Below are 17,370 nucleotides of genomic sequence, written 5' to 3'. Positions count from 1 at the left end.
CTAGCTGACCTTAAATAAAATTGCTGTGAGAAGCCTCCGTGAGGCTTGGTCCCGCCGTGTTCAGTAAGCTGGGCTCTTGAGCTCAGCCTGAGCTATGCTGCAGCCATGCCTATGCCTTTACACATGCTTAGCTGATCTGAATACTGATCCTGATCTGTGGACTTGAATTCCTGGCTGTATCGCTATAGACTTGCCTGCCAATCACTGAACTGCTGGCTGACACTAGTAACCATCACAGAGCTTATCTGCCATCCTTGATGATATGCTGTGGGACTGCACGCTTGATGGTACCCTTACTGCCCCGCCTGCCTTGTGGTGATACTAGCTTCCAGGCTCACCTTCCCTTTTGGAACAGCTCCTTGACATATATGGCTATTGTAACCTATACTTCATCCAAAACTCCCCCTCTGCTGTTGTGGCATGTTGCGTAGCTTTCAAAACCGAGGCTTTCCCAGAGATCCACAATTTTGTCTTTTTCTGGGTACGTATCTCAGGAGCAGATTAATTAATTAATTAATTTTAATTTACAATGGCTATACATAGATGGCACTTGTGAAAGGTAATAAATAATTTTAAGACAACTTGAAAATATGCCTAATATGTATTGTACATAATATAAAAATATGAAAACCTTAAAAGATTAGACAAAAGTGACTAATTGATGCCAAAATTTTCAGTGCTGAAATTATTTCCTAAAACAATACAGGCATTCTTCTGTCCTCCAAAATCGAAAATTCAAGGATTCAATGAGACATACATAATAGGAACACTTAAAAATCTTGAATAGATTTTCTTCTTCTGTGTATCAATACATGTAACATTAGAGTTACTGCAAATTCTACATTCCTTGGCAGAAGATTAAAGAACCATAGAATCCTAGAATCATTTGGTTGGAAAAGACCTTTGAGATCATGAAGTCCAACCATACCTGCCCACTTCTAAACCAGATCCCTGAGCACCTCACCTACCCATCTTCTAAACCCCTCTAGGGATGGGAAATCCACCACCTCCCTGGGCAGCCATTTCCAGTGCCCAATAACTCTTTTGGTGAAGAAATTTTTCCTCATGTCCAATCTGAACCTGCCCTGATGCAACTTGAGGCCATTCTCTCTCATCCTATGGCCTGGCACTTGGGAGAAGAGACCAACACCCACCACGCTACAACCTTCTTTCAGGCAGGTCTTCTCTCAGCCTCCTTTTCTCCAGGCTAAACAACCCAGTTCCTTCAGCCACTCCTTGTAAGACTTGTGCTCCAGCCCCTTCACCAGCTTTGTTGCCCTTCTCTGGACATGCTCCAGGACCATTATGCCATGGAGAAACTTAGACCACAAGCAACACTTAATATATTTTATTAATTAAGCTGCTATTATTAGAATACATTGTCTATACTGCTTTTCTGTGTATGTTTGGGGGGTGGGGACGACAGAAAGACAAGCATGAACTTTAAGGCCTTGGCTTCAGAACTATGAAGAATTTACAGGGGGTTAGTGACTTCCCATCCAAAGATCCTGCTGCATGATACAGACAGTTCATAAGAAATTGAGATTATGGGCTACACATAGCAGTGCTGTCATCTCATTTATTTCTCATAAACTGGAAGGACAAAAAATGCATCCTGAGGAGGATTCTCTTTTACATTGTAGTCAAGGCTTCTGGCAGCTGTGCTAAGGGTTTGTTTCATTATCCTTACTCAATATTCATTAAGATACCTGTCTGGCAAACTTTTTCAAGGTATTTTGGGTGTTTATGGTAATTTCCTGATGTTTTTGCACATGGGTACCTGAAGGAGAGGTCAGAGTGTTTTAGGGCACACCTATTTCCACAATAACCTTACCTTCAGGAGACACAGGAAAGGCGTCCAGGTTCACTAGCCAGCTGGCAACGGTTTTGTGCACTCATTGACCTGTCCTGAGGTTCACATTCATGTGGAAATGTTTCTGTATTACTGAGTGAATCTCTGGATGTTCAAATATGAGATGCCAAGGTCCCTTTTCAGCACATTCCTTCACGTGTCTTTGAACAACTTCAGGGATTTGATGGTGCTTCCTGGCTTAACCTTCCTTAATGGCTTTGCAATGTCAGAACTCGGGAATATGGAACGTCTGTTGTCAAGCATGCTCTGGACCACCATACCCAAGTAGCTCAGGAAAAGTCCAATGCCACTAGGTTCTCATGCTTGCTGGCTTTTTGGATACTGCTGGGCCAGTATCGTTGTGTTCTAGCCTAATTTGGCATTTTTTTTAGTGTGGCATCACACAGATGGAGATGGTCATGGTTTCTTTCTGCCTTTAAATCTTTCTGCCCCCTTATGAAGGGTCATAAGTCAACTCTGAGATCTTTCAAGTATTTGGTGATGCAACATTCTAGAAGTTCAAAAGTGAGGGTTCATTCAGTTTCCAAATTGTAAGCAGTAAATCTCTGAACTATTTTTTGACCTTTTTAAGGATCAAGATCTCTGACACACAGCTAAATTCATAGGACACGTATAGTTCAGATTAATAAGTAAAAATCTGTTAAGGATATCTGGCTAACTCAAATATATAAATATGAAGACAAAATCAGAAGAAAATCAGAAGAACAGTGACAAATAAAAAACTCAGCCAATGTAATCACTTTGAACTAGTTACTCCTAAAACTATCAACTATTACTAGCTTAGTAATAGCCCTGTTATAAAACAGTGATAATTCAACTGTCTTTGGAATACAATGCAAACAAAGGCAGACTACTGCATAAAGGAGGATGGAAGTTAAAATGGGGAACTTGGGCGAAGAGGAGAATTTTGGAATTAAGCAGTGGAATTGTGGGAATGTAGGTGATGAATTATAGAATATTTACAGTGAACAGGAAGGATCATATTATGGAGGAAAAAGGAGAAATGGGGGAATATAAAAGATGTCATTGCAAATAAGCAGGAAGCTTCTCCATCCAGTCCCTAAGCCTGATCATTACGGGCTGTCCTGTGCTCTTATTAAATTCTAACTGCCTACATGTGAGTACGGTCTCTGTTTCTCCTGTGCGTGTGGTCTGCCAGCAAACCTCAAGCTGGACTCAATTGTGAGTAGAGTAAGAAATTTAAGAGGTAGGTACTGGGGAATCAGAGGGTCCACAGACCAGCCATCAGAGAGGCCCAATCCACTAATTTTCATCTGTGCCTTCAAATTCAGGGATGAAAAGTTTAAATATGTAGAGAAAAGTTTAGAAACCTTTTTTACAAAAAGAGACAAACACAGACATGTACAGATTACCCGTTTCCTGCTAAAATGTGAAGCAATCATTTGATCTTCAGAACTGAGACCTGGAATTTAATTAAAAACTAGAGGTGACCTCACAGTCCTCTGGAGCAAACGTCATAGCATAACACACCATTATTAATGCAACTTTTCAGAAGCCATTGGAACAGTTGTTCTGTCATTAGTTGATTGTATACTTATTATGAACACCTGGAAAGTTACCTCAAGTTGATTTTACCATGCATGACCTGCAAAAGTAGTGATTTGATGACTCCTTGGGGTTAATAAAAACTAGAGGAGAAAATATAACAAGGAATCATACTAATTTTTTTAAAAAATTTATCTTAAGGAAATGATACAGAAATAAATTATAGCCACAAAAAGAAGCCATCTAAGTTTCCATGTATAAATTGGAATGTCTTAGAGAAAGTGCACCAAAAAGATCTGCCTTAGGCCACAATTCAAAGAAGTCACTAAATCTTTACTTCCAATTTGTTTTACTTTCAGGGACAGACACATTCAATGAATGATAAGAGAGAAATACAGTTTATTCTGAAACTGAATGACATCTTAACTTTTCATACAACATAAATCATATTGGCTTGCACTTGAGTCCTCCTTGAAAAAAATTTTCTCAAATACATAAATTTCCTTAAAGCATGCTTTCCTGAAGTCATACAAATATATGTATAAAACAAATGTATGACTAGCTCTTGGAAGTTTTTGAAAAATACTTTGATAAAGATTCACAAAAGTAAATACCACTCCAGATTACTTAATTTCAGATGTTTGTTTAAACCATTGTCAGTTTGAGATATAGAGATTAATCCTTCTCAAAGCTCAGGTTTATCTTAACCACAGGATATATCTCATTTCTCTGAAACTCAAAATCCCTCCAGCACAGCCCAAGTAAGGAAGAAAGTGGTTTCCTTCCTAACTGCTTCTTTGCCTTCAGACACCCCCATCTTTATTTTAGCATTAAGTGTATTAGCTCCATCTCTTAGCTCCATCTATGTTTTGTTCCAAGATAATGGCAGTTCAATGACACGTATACTTATACAAATTTGAAGCAGCCTGTATTAACTTTGGACCACAAGACATGTATTTGTGTGTGTTTTTATCTTCCTCTCCCACTTTCATGGTTGAATGGAAATGAATGCCTTGGGTCCTGGAGGAGGCTTTCAGAAATGTGTACAGTCTTCTGTACAAAAGGGTTTGTATTCTGATTAAATCTATTTAATAGCACTGTAGGACAAATATTTAAGAATTTGGTTTTGCCTGTAACCCTGGTAGTTTGAAAGCTTACCAGAAACCCTTACTGATGGCACTGTCTGATAAGCAGACAGTACTGTGGCTTTGTCTGAACACCACAGAGCAACAGTTGCCACAGTATTGTGGGGCAGTAGCTCCTTCACCTGCTTGCCTTTAGGATGCTAGAGCGGCTGACAGGGATAAGCAGCTAAGGGGCAGCAAAAACAGCTGCAGGATGACAATCACTGGAATGCTGTCTGGCTGTGCTGTGTGGGGACTGGTAAATTACAGACAAAGATTTGCTGTGCTCTGCCAGTTTTAACTGGAAGACTGTGTGCCCCTGAATTCAAAAGTGTGGAAAAGAGAGCTCTGTGGAGAAATAGTTCTTGTCATTTGAGGGAAAACTAGGAGTCAGCATGTCGTGGAGGGAATTAATACAATAAGACAGGAGCTGTTTCCTTCATAGTTATGTTGCAGTGAGTGACATATGTTTAAATGCTGACTTCTAAGGTGCAGCAGCTGTGATGATATAAATTGCACATAGATAAGAGAGAATTGCTTTCTATGCTTAGCACTCTGTAGTGAAACAGCCTCCCAGCTCTTGCTCTAAATAGGTAACTGTCAGTGACTGCCTGTGTGTCAGGCAATAGCTGAACATACAAAGAGAATAGTTATCTCCTATTACATACGAAGTGAATAGTTGTCTCCTATTAATAACAGCAGCTTGAATCTATTAACAATTTATCTGGTAACAGATGATCTAATAAATATTGATTGTGACCTTTTTGTCCCCTGACTTGAAAACCTATCAGGATCATTTACAATTCTACTCATAAAACCATCCTGTTCTTGCTTGAATCTTTAGGATTAGCACAGGCTCAGTGATTGTCTGGCTGAGCCCCATCTGTACTTCACTTGACCAATAAATACTACATTAAAACTGCTCATTCTTCTCAACTGACTGGCCTCCCTTGTGTTTTAGTGGTCACCATGTAGGCAAATATGAGATTTCTCACATCCACAAGGAAGAGTCCACTGTCAGCTACCAGGTGAAAAAGCTACGTGATTGCTATGGAGTAAGGTCTTTTTGTCTACTCTACAGCAATCTTCTTTTGTTCATATTCATTTATTTCTCTGAATGGTTCCAGCAAAATGAGAGGATTTTAGTTCTACTGTATCTTGTACTATGTATTCTCTATGTTTTTACAGCAAAAGACTGCTTTATACTGAAAGTCTCTTGTGGTAATTCCTGAATTATGGGGCAAGAGGACCTCAGTCATCAGGTCTACTCTTGTGTTAAACAAAGGAAACACGCCCAGTAATTCCTTTCAGCGATTATGCCCCTGGTCCTTACTATAAAAGTTACTTTCTGCTGCAATTTTTAGTGGAAGCTTATTCCAGGACCTTATTTGGTAGAAGCCTTCTTGTGTCTTTGGAGCAACTCTATACTTTTCTTCACATTATACAGTCCTTGCTCCAGTTAGTGTTAACCTGTCTGAAAATACTTGGAAGCGGAAGTTCATTCTGTTAGAGTAAAACTTTTTTGTTTGTCTCTTCATCATTCAATTAACACATTTTTCTGTAAGATGTACTTTGTATTCCTCTGATCACCCTTGAAGCACTTCTTTGTATTCTTCCTGATCTAGTACATCCTTTTGCTTACATGTGACCAAAATTTTTTGCTGCAAAAAATACTCTGTAATCTTAATTATCTAATAATCTTTTATGTGTACTGCAAATTTTCAACTGCCTACAATACAGCCTAGAATTGCATTTACCCTTTTAAATAATGACATGGTTCCTGCTCATTGATTAGAAAATTACAAGATCTAGCTGTTTTTCTTCCTTTTCTGTAGCAGTGTTCTTTGTCCAGTCACTTCACCCTATTCCTCAAGTTATCTTCTTACTCCTTGATCATGTTGATGTATCCTAACTTGGCCTCACCAGCCTAGACTACTCTTGCCACAGTCTTAAGGTAACACCATGCTTGTTTCAGTAGACTATCTTGACCATTTAATCTTCAAACAAAATTACTTTTCTTCTATATGGAGTGGCAACAGCTCTGCTTTTAAAAATATTTCCTCAGAAGAACAATCTGAGACATAATGCAAAGGGCTGTTGGTATCACAAGCATGTCTTCATCACGAGAAATAAAAAACAAAACAACAGAGCATGATGACAGAGAAGATTTTGAGTTAAACTAAAAAAATTAAGCCTTAAACTGGAACAGAGTTTTGATAGGATTTATGTTACAGCAGAACAGGGGTATGACTTGATCCAGAAAACAGAGGTAACATACTTGTTCTGTTACAGCAGAACAGAGGTATGACTTGATCCAGAAAACAGAGGTAAAACCTGAAATTAAGAATAGAGGGCCTCTTAAATATTTAAAGCATGCCTCTCACTTCTTCTATACATACAAGCAGAAGTAACAAACATCATATTAAATACAGTATAGCTTTCTGTATTTGTAATTCAAGTAAACCCATTTTTTTTTGAACAGAAAATGAGATTTAGAAGAACTAGGAGAAAAGACACAGTGTGCATTTAAAGATCTGCCACAAGCTACTTCTAAGAACAGAAGGAATTTAAAGAGATTCAATATTTGTTTAAGAAAGTAAAGATAAGATGGAGTTGGAACTTTACTTTCAGAAGTCTCTTTAGTGCCAAGTAAAGGAAAAAATAAAACCAACACAAAACTTAAAAAGAAGAGAAACATTAAAATTCTGAGAAACTCAAAGTATTAGAAAATAGTCCAGATGTACAGGCTGAGTCTGATACATGGGGAAAGGTAGAAAAGCATAATGCTAAATAACAAATCAGAGTTGAAAGCCAGGAAAAGATCAGAGACTGCTCTGTGCTGAATAAAAGATGGAAGAGGAAAAATGTGACAAGAAAAAACAGAAGTCGTCTGAAATATAAAGAAGATTCAGGTGTCAGATGGCGATTCTAAGGCTAAACACGTAAGTGGAGATATAAAAATGGTCTAAAAGGGAAACTCAATAGATTGAATCATGAAACATAGCACTGTGCTTTTCCTTATGTTATTGTGCTGTCCAATGCAGGAACCAGACAGAAGAAAGACCCGGAGGTCCAGCCAACAGTTAGACTGATCATATATTCCAAATGGGCACAAAACCAAATACACGTGTTTAGTTCACATATACATATAAACTCAGCTGGCCATGGAACTTCACAGAAAGTTTCTAATGAAGCCAACTAGTTGTCTGGAAGAAAAATAGTGATTATGAAACTCTTCTGTGTTAAATGTAGAAATCCAGATATCTCAAGTCCAGTTTATGCATATCTTATGCCACACATGCCTTGAGACCTTGAAACCTACCCATCCACTTCTCATAGGTACTCCCTAAGTTTTCTTGTATTTCTACCTTGACAGTGGTGCTGGTTTGTGTAACAAGCCCCTGTAGAGACAAGAAATGTTGGTCCACAGCAGTGGGCTATGGAAAGAAGATGAAAAAGTCCCAGAAATTCTTCGCCATGATGCTTTAATTTTGTCACCAGCTAGTAAAGGCCCATAGGTTTTTATGTGTTTTGTGTCAAGTTAGCTGATTTTTTTCTGGATGTTTAGCAATTATTGTGGGGTTTTCCCTTTAAGAAAATAGGCAAAATCATCTTTCTTCTAATAAACTTCTGTATTTGCCTTTAAGGGAATTTCTGTAGGATTTTCTGTTGTACCTCAGGATATCTTCCAACTGTGGAAGATATCCACTCCTCCCTTCTGTTTGCACCATGACATCACATGAACTCTGTTTTAATTTGGCGGCTAAGTTTTATTTTATTGTGTTGTTTGTTAAGCAACACATCTGAGAGTCATTTTGATGCTTGATTTTCCTAATCATAGAATCATTTATGTTGGAAAATATTGCCCTGCAGAGAAGGACTTGGGGGTGCTGGTCGATGAGAAGCTTGACATGAGCCAGCAATGTGCGCTCGCAACCCAGAAGGCCAACCATACCCTGGGCTGCATCAAAAGAAGTGTGGCCGGAAGTTTGAGAGAAGTGATTCTGCCCCTCTGTTCCTGTCTTGAGAGACCTCATCTGGAATACTGTGTCCAGTTCTGGAATCCTCAATGTAAGAAGATTATGGAGCTTTTGGAACGGGTCCAGAGGAGGGCTACAAAGATGATCAGAGGGCTGGAGCACCTTCCCTACGAGGACAGGCTGAGAGAGTTGGGCTTCTTCAGCCTGGAGAAGAGAAGGCTCAGAGGAGATCTTATAGCGACATTCCAGTACCTGAAGGGGGCCTACAAGAAAGCTGGAGAGGGACTATTCATAAAGGCTTGTGGGGATAGGACCAGGGGGAATGGGTATAAACTGGAGAGGGACAGATTTAGACTAGACATTAGGAAGAATTTCTTCACTATGAGAGTGGTGAGGCACTGGAATAGGTTGCCTGGGAAGCTGTGGCTGCCCCATCCCTGGAGGTGTTCAAGGCCAGGATGGATGGGGCCTTGGGCAGCCTGCTTTAGTGGGGTGTCCCTGCCTATGACAGGGGGGTTGGAATAAGATGATCTTTAAGGAATCTTCCAACCCTAACTACTCTGTGATTCTAGGAAAAGGCCTTTAAAATAATCGAGTCCGACTGTAAACGTAAAGCATGTGCTTAAGTGCCACATCTACACATCTTTTAAATATCTCCATGAACAGTGACTCAACTACTTCCCTGGGCAGCCTGTTCCAGTACTCGATGACCCTTTCAGTGAAGGAATTTTTCCAAATATCCAATATCCAATCTAAATGTCCCCTGTCGCAACTTGAGGCCATTTCCTCTCATCCTATCACTTGTTACTTGGAAAAAGAGATGAACTACCACCTCACCACGTCATTTCAAGTAATGGTAGAAAGTGATAAAGTGTCCCCCGAGCCTTCTTTTCTCCAGGCTAAACAACTCCAGGTGCCTCAGCCACTCCTCATAAGAATTGTGCTCCAGACCCTTCCAGCTTTGTTGCATTTCTTTGGATGACCTTCAGCACCCCGAAGTCTTTTTTTGTAGTGATGGGCCCAAAACTGAACACAGTATTCAATGTGCGGCCTCATCAGTGCCAAGTATAATGGGACAATCACTTCCCTAGTCCTTCTTGCCATGCTGTTTTTGATACACGCCAGGATGCCATTGGCCTTCTTGGCCACCTGGGCACAAAGCTGGCTTAATGTTCAGCCAGCTGTTGATCAACACCCCCAGGTCCTTTTCTACCACGCAGCTTTCCAGTCACTCTTCCCCAGGCCGGCAGTGTTGCACAGCATTGTTAGGACACAAGCACAAGATCCAGTACTTAGCTTTGTTGAATCTCATACAATTGGCGTTGACCCATTGAACCAGCCTGTTCAGGTCCTTCTGTAGATCTGCCCTTATGTAGATCAACACTCTCACCCAACTTGGTGTAACCTTCAGACTTACTGAGGGTGCACCCAACCCCCACGTCCAGATCATTAATAAAGATATTAAACAAAACTGGCCCCAATATTGAACCTTGGGGAACACCATTTTGATAGGCTGTCAATTGGCTTTAACTCCATTCACCACAACTCTTTGGGCCCAGCCACCCAGCCAGTTTTTTACCCAGCAAAGGGTACACCTGTGAAAGCCATGGGAAGCCAGTTTTGTTGTCTGAAAAGTCAGATTTGTTAATCAGCATGCAAATAGCCAATCTCACATGCCAAGTCAAGAAATTGATTTTATTACAGAGTCCTGCAAGTCCGGGTGCTTAGTGGCTTTCCACAAATAAAGCACACCTGACCAGAGCCTCTGCACACAATTTACTACAGAAGTTACAAAGTCAATACATGACAAGTACTTCCCTCTATGAATGGCTGGTTGTTCTACTACAGAGTGCTAAGCACAGAACGCAATCAGCATAAAACCCCAAACTCTTAAAATACTCTGTGAATTCAAGTTTTACGTAACTTATTAAAACAAGAAAGGTGACAAATGATTAGTAGTGATTAACAAGTTAAAAAGAACAGCTTTAAAGGCAATACATCTAATCATTACTACAAGATAATAAGTATAGTAATTAAGAAAGATACATCATCAATTATCCTATTATCATAATCTAGATCTGCAGTTGCTGAGGAGCCCCTTTTTCAGCGAAGATTTGGGGACACTGCCCTGGAAAATTGGGGGGACTTACACAGTATGTCCATTCATAGATGGAGTCTCCAAAGATCACTGCAAAAGGGTCCAGCTTTTATATCTTTAAGTAAAGAGCTTACATAATTCTAAAAACATGGAATTTCTGGTCTCAGTTGCTCATGCGAGAAGTTATAGATTAAACAGTGCACATAGCAATGCAACACAAATCCTCTGTGGGTCACCTATTTTGTTTTAGGCCTGTCTCTTCTCTGGTTAATGATTTACATAAATTTACAGGTAATTTCATTACACAAGTTCTCTAGTAGGCATGCTCAGTGAGTAGGGGTAGATTGTTTATGTTCCTCTGTCAGATTGGTAGACCTAATGACAAAGCCTGATTAATATGTCCTCTCCTAGTTCAGATGCCCAGGCTGCTCTCTGTCAGATCCTGAATCTTTTGTTCTTTTAATTACTGAAAGGCCTAGTCCAGATATCCAAGATACGCTCTACCTGATTCTCTGGATATTTTGTTCTTTTAATTGGTACAAAGTCTGCTATTTTTATTTAATATATAAACAGATGTCAATAAGTTTTGCTGATTGCTTACCAAGATGTTCCGAACAGTACCCTCTTTTGCAACAGTTTTGCCATGAAAATGCTGTGGGAAAATGTCAAGGGTTTTACTAAAGTCCAGGTAATCAACATTCACAGCCTTTCCCTTATTTACTAAGCAGGTCATCTTGTCATAGAAGAAGATCAAGCTAGTTAAGCAGGACCTGCCTTTCATATACTCATGCCAACTGGACCCTGGTCACCTGGTTGTCCTGTACATGCCATGTGATGGCACTCAACATCATCTGTTCCATAAAACACAACATTATTTTACATGCAAAAAGATGCATGGATTAGTACAGGTAGTGTCCTACACTGTTTTGTAACCTTCACAGATACATGAGAAAAGGGTCCTTTTGCTGTATTGCAACAATGGATAAGACCTGCAAGGAAATTGATGCGCATCTGTCTTTCATACTGCCCTGTCTCTACAGTGTTGCCATATCACTCCTCTTGTCAGTACCTGTGATTGCACTGGACCTTTCCATTCATTCTTTGATCCCTGAGCTTGTTTCACTTACTATTTGCTTCAGTAGACATCAGACAGTTTCTGACGAAACTGTGGTTTGGCACAGGCAGAAAAGACAGCAATTCTGCCTTTTTTTCATCATGCCCCCACTTATCTCATTGGCCTAAGCCACCACTTGAAGGAGCAGCTTTTCTCTCATGCTATTGCAATCCGCCAAATGTCTGGATCTCAGTGAGGGAGCTGACATGATTCCTGGTGTTGCAAGAGAGACCAGGCACATCCCAGGGACATGGTTCCTGTCTGTGCTGCCATGTCAACACATGTTGCCATCACTGTGCCATCACTCTTCTGAATTTCTGCTGAGGCTGCCACGGGGTCTGCTGTGTGAAAGGCTCAGCAAGGTCTGGTACTGATGTACCTAGAGCTGAGGATGATGATGGCATCTCTGTTGTTCTCTCAGTACCAAAGATTATGACAGCAGGAGCCTCAGAAATTACGAACATTAACATTCCTGTTTTAGCCCTTCTGAAATGCCCTAAAGCAGAGCTTGAAGCAGTTAGTGAAAGAAGAGTTTCTTGGTATGCAGAGATCAAATCTGCCAGTGGTAAAGATTGCAACATGAAGTTTTTTGTGACCTGCTGGTGTCCTGGTTCTCCTGTCCCCATAGATTCCCTGTGTCTACCTGCTGGTGAGTACCACTACAGCCTCGTGCCAGTACAGCTGAGGTACTCATTCTCATTCTCTCACATACATGTACGTATGGCTTTTACTGCAGCATGTCTGTTTCTCAGATGATCTCTAACAAATGTTTTCCATATTTCCTTTCCCATTCTTTAAAAGAAGCTGTACTGCTTCCTTGGTTGTTTACCCTGTATAACTTTGCATGCCTGGAATCTTCTCAAAGTCTTATGTGTTGTCCGGGTGATCCAGCCCAGAGCTTATAATGGGTCTTCTTAGCCATCTCTAAGAAGTAAGTATAAATTCTTCTTAGAAGTAGTTTTACAGACTACAAGAAAGGACTTTTCTATGTCTTCCCCGTGCTGAGGACACCAGAATTGAATGCAGTACTCTAGCTGAGGTCTCGTGAGAGCAGAGGGGCAGAATTACTTCCCTCAGACTGCTGGTCACACTTCTTTTGATGCAGCCCAGGATATGTTTGGCCTTCCGGGCTGTAAGCACATACTGCCAGCTCGTGTGGAGCTTCTCATCCACCAGTACAGCAAGTCCTCCACTTCAGGGCTACTCTCAATCCATTCTGCGCCCAGCCTGTATTTGTTCTTGGGATTGCCCCAGTTCAGGTGCAGAACCTTGCACTTGTCTTTGTTGTACTTCATGAGGTTCACAGGTCCACAACCCAAGCCTGTCAAGGTTCAACTGGATGGCACCCCTTTCCTCCATTCACACTGCATCAGCTGCCCTCATGAGAGCTGCTTCCTGGCAGGTCTCAGCAGGTCTCTGCACTCCTTTGGAGTTTCCCTGGCTCAGAAAACAACCATGATTGTCATGATAACCCACTTTGCTGTGGTACATGACTGCAATGACACAGGTTGTCTCTGTGAAGCCCACTCTATATACCTCATATTCATATGCATGGGGAAAGATCCCCCATGCTGCCACAGGGATGAATCCTGGCAGATGTGAAGATCAGGGAACACTTCAGCTGCAAGAGAGAGAGAGAGAGATATCTATGGGTACCCTTACACTGCACAATAAGCAAGCAACTACAAGCACTTAACCTCTCTCAGCTTAGGTACTGGTTCAGTCTCTAGCTGGCTTTGGCCCATGTCAAGGGAAATATGATATAGAGGGACTTAACCCTACACAGTGTGGGTGCAAGTCAGTCTGTGCCACTTGAGACCGGATCCAAGAATCAGTCCTTGACCAACTTTTACTTAGCACTGTAGACAATAATTGTGCTGATGGCTGCAAAAATGAGATGAGCCTCTAACCACATCCTTCGTCATTTGTTCCAGGAGATGAAAGCCCCAGTATCTCCATGGTACTTACTCTCTTAGGTGAGTCTGGATGAAAGCAGTCCCCAAACATCTCAGCTGTGGGGTAGTGCCATGTGAGTCTTACAAATACCCTTGCTGCACAACCAATGGATAGTACAAGGATGTCCTTGCAAAGAATGTCCTTATATATGTCAGCTCCCTATGCTGTATTTCTTTGCAAATGGGAAGTGGTAGGATTGAGGAACATCAGAAGAGAAGACAGAATCCTTCTTACTCCTCTACTCTTCTCTCGCTATACCTATGACATAAACTGGAGTTTTCCTTATGGAACAGTTGACTATTTATTGTGCTGTTCCCACCATGTATGTCAATTTTTCAGGAAGATAACTATCTCCTGTATAGGGACAGATATTGAGAACAACAGAATTTCACTCTGTGCTCCAACCAAATTGGACCCCTGCTCCATATCTTCTTTTCGTCTTCCTTCCTTGAAAGCTGGAAAGCAATGGGTTCTGCCTGCTTCTTAATTTTTGCTCACCCCAGTAAGCAGAACTGAATCAACACCAGATTTTCCTTGCAAAAGAACCAAGAAGTAATCTTTAGCCAGGAGGTACCCCTAAAGCTGACAACAAGAGCCCCTGGAAGAAAGTGCTGCTTGGGAAGCAGTATGTCTTGAAGTGCCTACTCAGCAAACAGAAACAGCTGTCAACCACTGTCCCCAGACCCCATTTTTGTTTTGAAGGCCAACAGTGGAAATACAGCGTGGAAAGCATCAATGAATATTTCTGAAAAGGCAAGAGTGGACTTCCAGAGAGGTGAAACTGATGGCAGAGGATCTTTTCCAAACAAGTACTCAGTTTATGATAGGTGAACTCTAAATACAAATGAGAGATTCCTGTCAGCATCCCCATTTCCAGAGGAGAACAGATGGAATCCTCAGCCTGTGACTTGCTTATAAATGGTCAGGAAAAGAAGTGAAGAAGGGACAGAGTTTAACTGAGAAGGGGTAGATGGGTCCCTCAGAGAAGAAGGTTTCCATCCACCTGACAAAGGAGCAGAACTTCTGGATATGTAGACCAAGATGTTTGTGCTTAGTGGAGATGGTGCTTGTTTTTCTTCTGCCACCTAAGCATAGACAGTGTCCCAGAACACCCCTGTATCCAGATAGAGGATACCAACAGTAATGATGGTCTGTGCAGTGGTAACCAAAAGGTTCCCTTACCATCTAGGAATTTTCTGTGTCCAAGTCTAGCAAGAAGACTAGTACCTTAAGGTTCTTCACAATCATTGCTAGTTAGATAATGCAGGATGAGAGACATGATGTCATGTTGCAATTGAACTTGCCCTTGAATAAATGTGTCTTCTGGTTGTTCAATCAGAAACACAACCAGACATATTCAGGACTTGTTAAAGTCATAATAAAGACTGGTTTTTAGGTAAGCCCTTGTGACCACTGGGCACAGGGAATCCATGCTGCCAGTCTCTTAGTGAATACTGATTTTGATCCCTGCTTGCAATGGGAAAGAGAACAAAAGGGGAGTACCAGCTAAGAATTCTGGCATTCTAACATCCATGGACAGTGGCATGTACCTGATTACTTTGTCATAGTCCCCATGAAGGAGACTCTGGTCATCAAGAGCCTGTATGCTGAGAAACAGATCTCACTCTTAGACTTCCTGGAGTGAGTTCCAACTGTCAACAAAATTTCTGCTGATGGCCACAAATCAGCAAGGAAAAGAGTGCTAAATGAAACCACTGAACCTCAGTACAGGAACAGACAATATAATGGATCCCTTGTCTGTCTCTCATTAACACATCTGTAGGTTTTTTTTCCTCACCTTGAACAGATTTCCAATGGAGTAGCAGTGACTTTCTGTATTTCAGAGGTCTGTATCAGTAAGTAGAAGCAGGCTGCTCTGCAAAAGAAGGTCAGCCAGGAACTGAAATTAACAGCAAGGCAAGCAGGAGGCAGGAGTCTCACTAAGGGGTACAGTCCTGTAGTACCTGAACAAGAATAGACTAGATCCAGTGACTGCAGCCAGGTTAGGTTAGCAGTCCATGCAATCTAAACGAGACCACAGTAAGGTGATCGGTCCAATATCAGTTCACAAAGTCAGCAGATAGAGTCAGTATCAGCAAAGTTCATGGCCAGACCAAAGCTTGGCTGCCGTATAGCTCTAGCAGAGACTACAGGCAAATGTCTTGAGCTTCTGAGCAGTTCTTGAGTAATGATAGGCCAGACTTCTCTCTGCTCTTTCTCGTGCAGCTCTTTCCACAGCAGTCTGACCCAAGGTTACACTGCCGCAAGGTTATACAGGCCTTGAACAGGCATACAAAGCCCAGTGAGAAGGGAAAGAGGTTGCAGAGCTTGTTAGTGTACTAAGGCCTAACAGCATGGATGTCACTGAATTTGGGATTCTGGATAAAAACCAGCTAGATGCCATCAGACAAAAAGAGCATGTGTGCAATGTCATAAAGAGAATTGTGTGTTTAGTCTGATGTAAACAGACAGCAGTCTGCAACTTGCTCCAGTTACCAAGAATAAGTCAAGTAGCCACAGTTCAATGAACAGCAGCTTTTATTTCCCTAAATTCATCATTCTTGAGTGAATCAGAGAGAGGGCAGAACTACGAGCAATGGTCACACAGAACCTGCAACAGAAAGAAACTCGGCTCAGGAAACAAGAAGTCTTGTAACTGACATTCTAAGGAGGATGGTCTTTCAAGACTTTCTGTCCACACAGTTCTCAAGCTTTGACTGAATAAGGAAACCTGAGCAGTGTTTGCCTCAAAGACAGAACGGGTGTCATTTTTGACTCACAGAACTACTGCTAGTGATAAACACCTTTTCTGTTGATTTTATAGTAAGACTACAATTTCTCCCGAGGAGATGGGTGACCTACAAACATAGGTATTTTTTTTTGCTTTTCTCTCTTCCAAAGTGATTCACAAAATTACTAACGTTCTGCACTTTCACATTGCTTTGTCAGGAACAACTATCTTGCATCCTGCTCTCCCTCTGCCACCGATGTTTGTCCCATAGAAAACAAGACAATATCGATGATGACATCAGAAGCGCCATCATCCTTCATATAAGGTCATAGGCACAATTTTAAAATTTTATTGGAGACTTTGTTTTTTTCAGACTGGAGATTAACCTGTTGATAATGTCTAAAAAGGTGAACAATATTTCTATTGGCTCCTTCACATAGTTCGTGCTAGCATGTGAATCTATATATTTCCTCCTTTGTAGTCATTTGTGAGACACCGAGAAGCCCATGCAGAGTTTGGTCTAGGCAGTGCCTAATAGAGTGAAATTTCATATCTCTACGATCAGGATGACAACAAAAGGATATCTTTCTACTCCAGTGTTGTGGCTGCTTCTCCTCGCCATTCAGGTCTCCCAGGGTAAGTACAATACCTACTTCATTTTGCGTAAAGAAATGAGATGGGAAAAGAATGCAAATTCAATATAAGTAGGTTGTTATTCCATCAAATTTTGAAGTATTGAGAATCTGTTTAAATACATTTAGTCTTTGATTGAGTCTCCTCCGTGATCCTGAGAGAAAGAAGGGTAAGCCATTTGTAATAGTTGTTTATTTCACGCAGACATCAGTGACCAGCCATTCTCATTGGAGTTCAGGTCCAAGTTCAGTAAACAGCCAAGCCATAAAGTAAACAGCGGCTGTCTTGCCGCCCCTGCTGACCTCTGCGTAGACAGAATTAATAACTCCAAGTCTTTATTCAACACCAGTTAAAA

General features: G+C 41.1%; 1 protein-coding gene across 3 annotated transcripts in view; it reads left to right on the top strand.

The window, feature by feature from the left end:
* Nucleotides 1-15,737: 15,737 nt before the first annotated feature.
* Nucleotides 15,738-17,370, top strand: part of LOC104064387 (antigen WC1.1) — a 32,341-nt gene continuing 30,708 nt past the window's right edge. The window contains exons 1-3 of one of the 3 annotated variants that reach the window (XM_054050718.1): nt 15,738-16,521; nt 16,601-16,707; nt 16,948-17,018. In XM_054050718.1, the coding sequence (XP_053906693.1) occupies nt 16,949-17,018 (70 nt within the window). In that variant the 5' untranslated portion in view covers nt 15,738-16,521; nt 16,601-16,707; nt 16,948. Of the gene's footprint in view, nt 17,019-17,370 lie in introns of all 3 variants that reach the window. The other 2 variants (XM_054049952.1, XM_054051504.1) reach the window with 2 other exon arrangements.

Source organism: Cuculus canorus, chromosome 1 (assembly GCF_017976375.1).
Source record: "Cuculus canorus isolate bCucCan1 chromosome 1, bCucCan1.pri, whole genome shotgun sequence".
Lineage (NCBI taxonomy): Eukaryota > Metazoa > Chordata > Aves > Cuculiformes > Cuculidae > Cuculus > Cuculus canorus.
The sequence above is the reverse complement of the archived record's forward strand: the minus strand, read 5'-3'. Positions and strand labels throughout refer to the sequence as shown.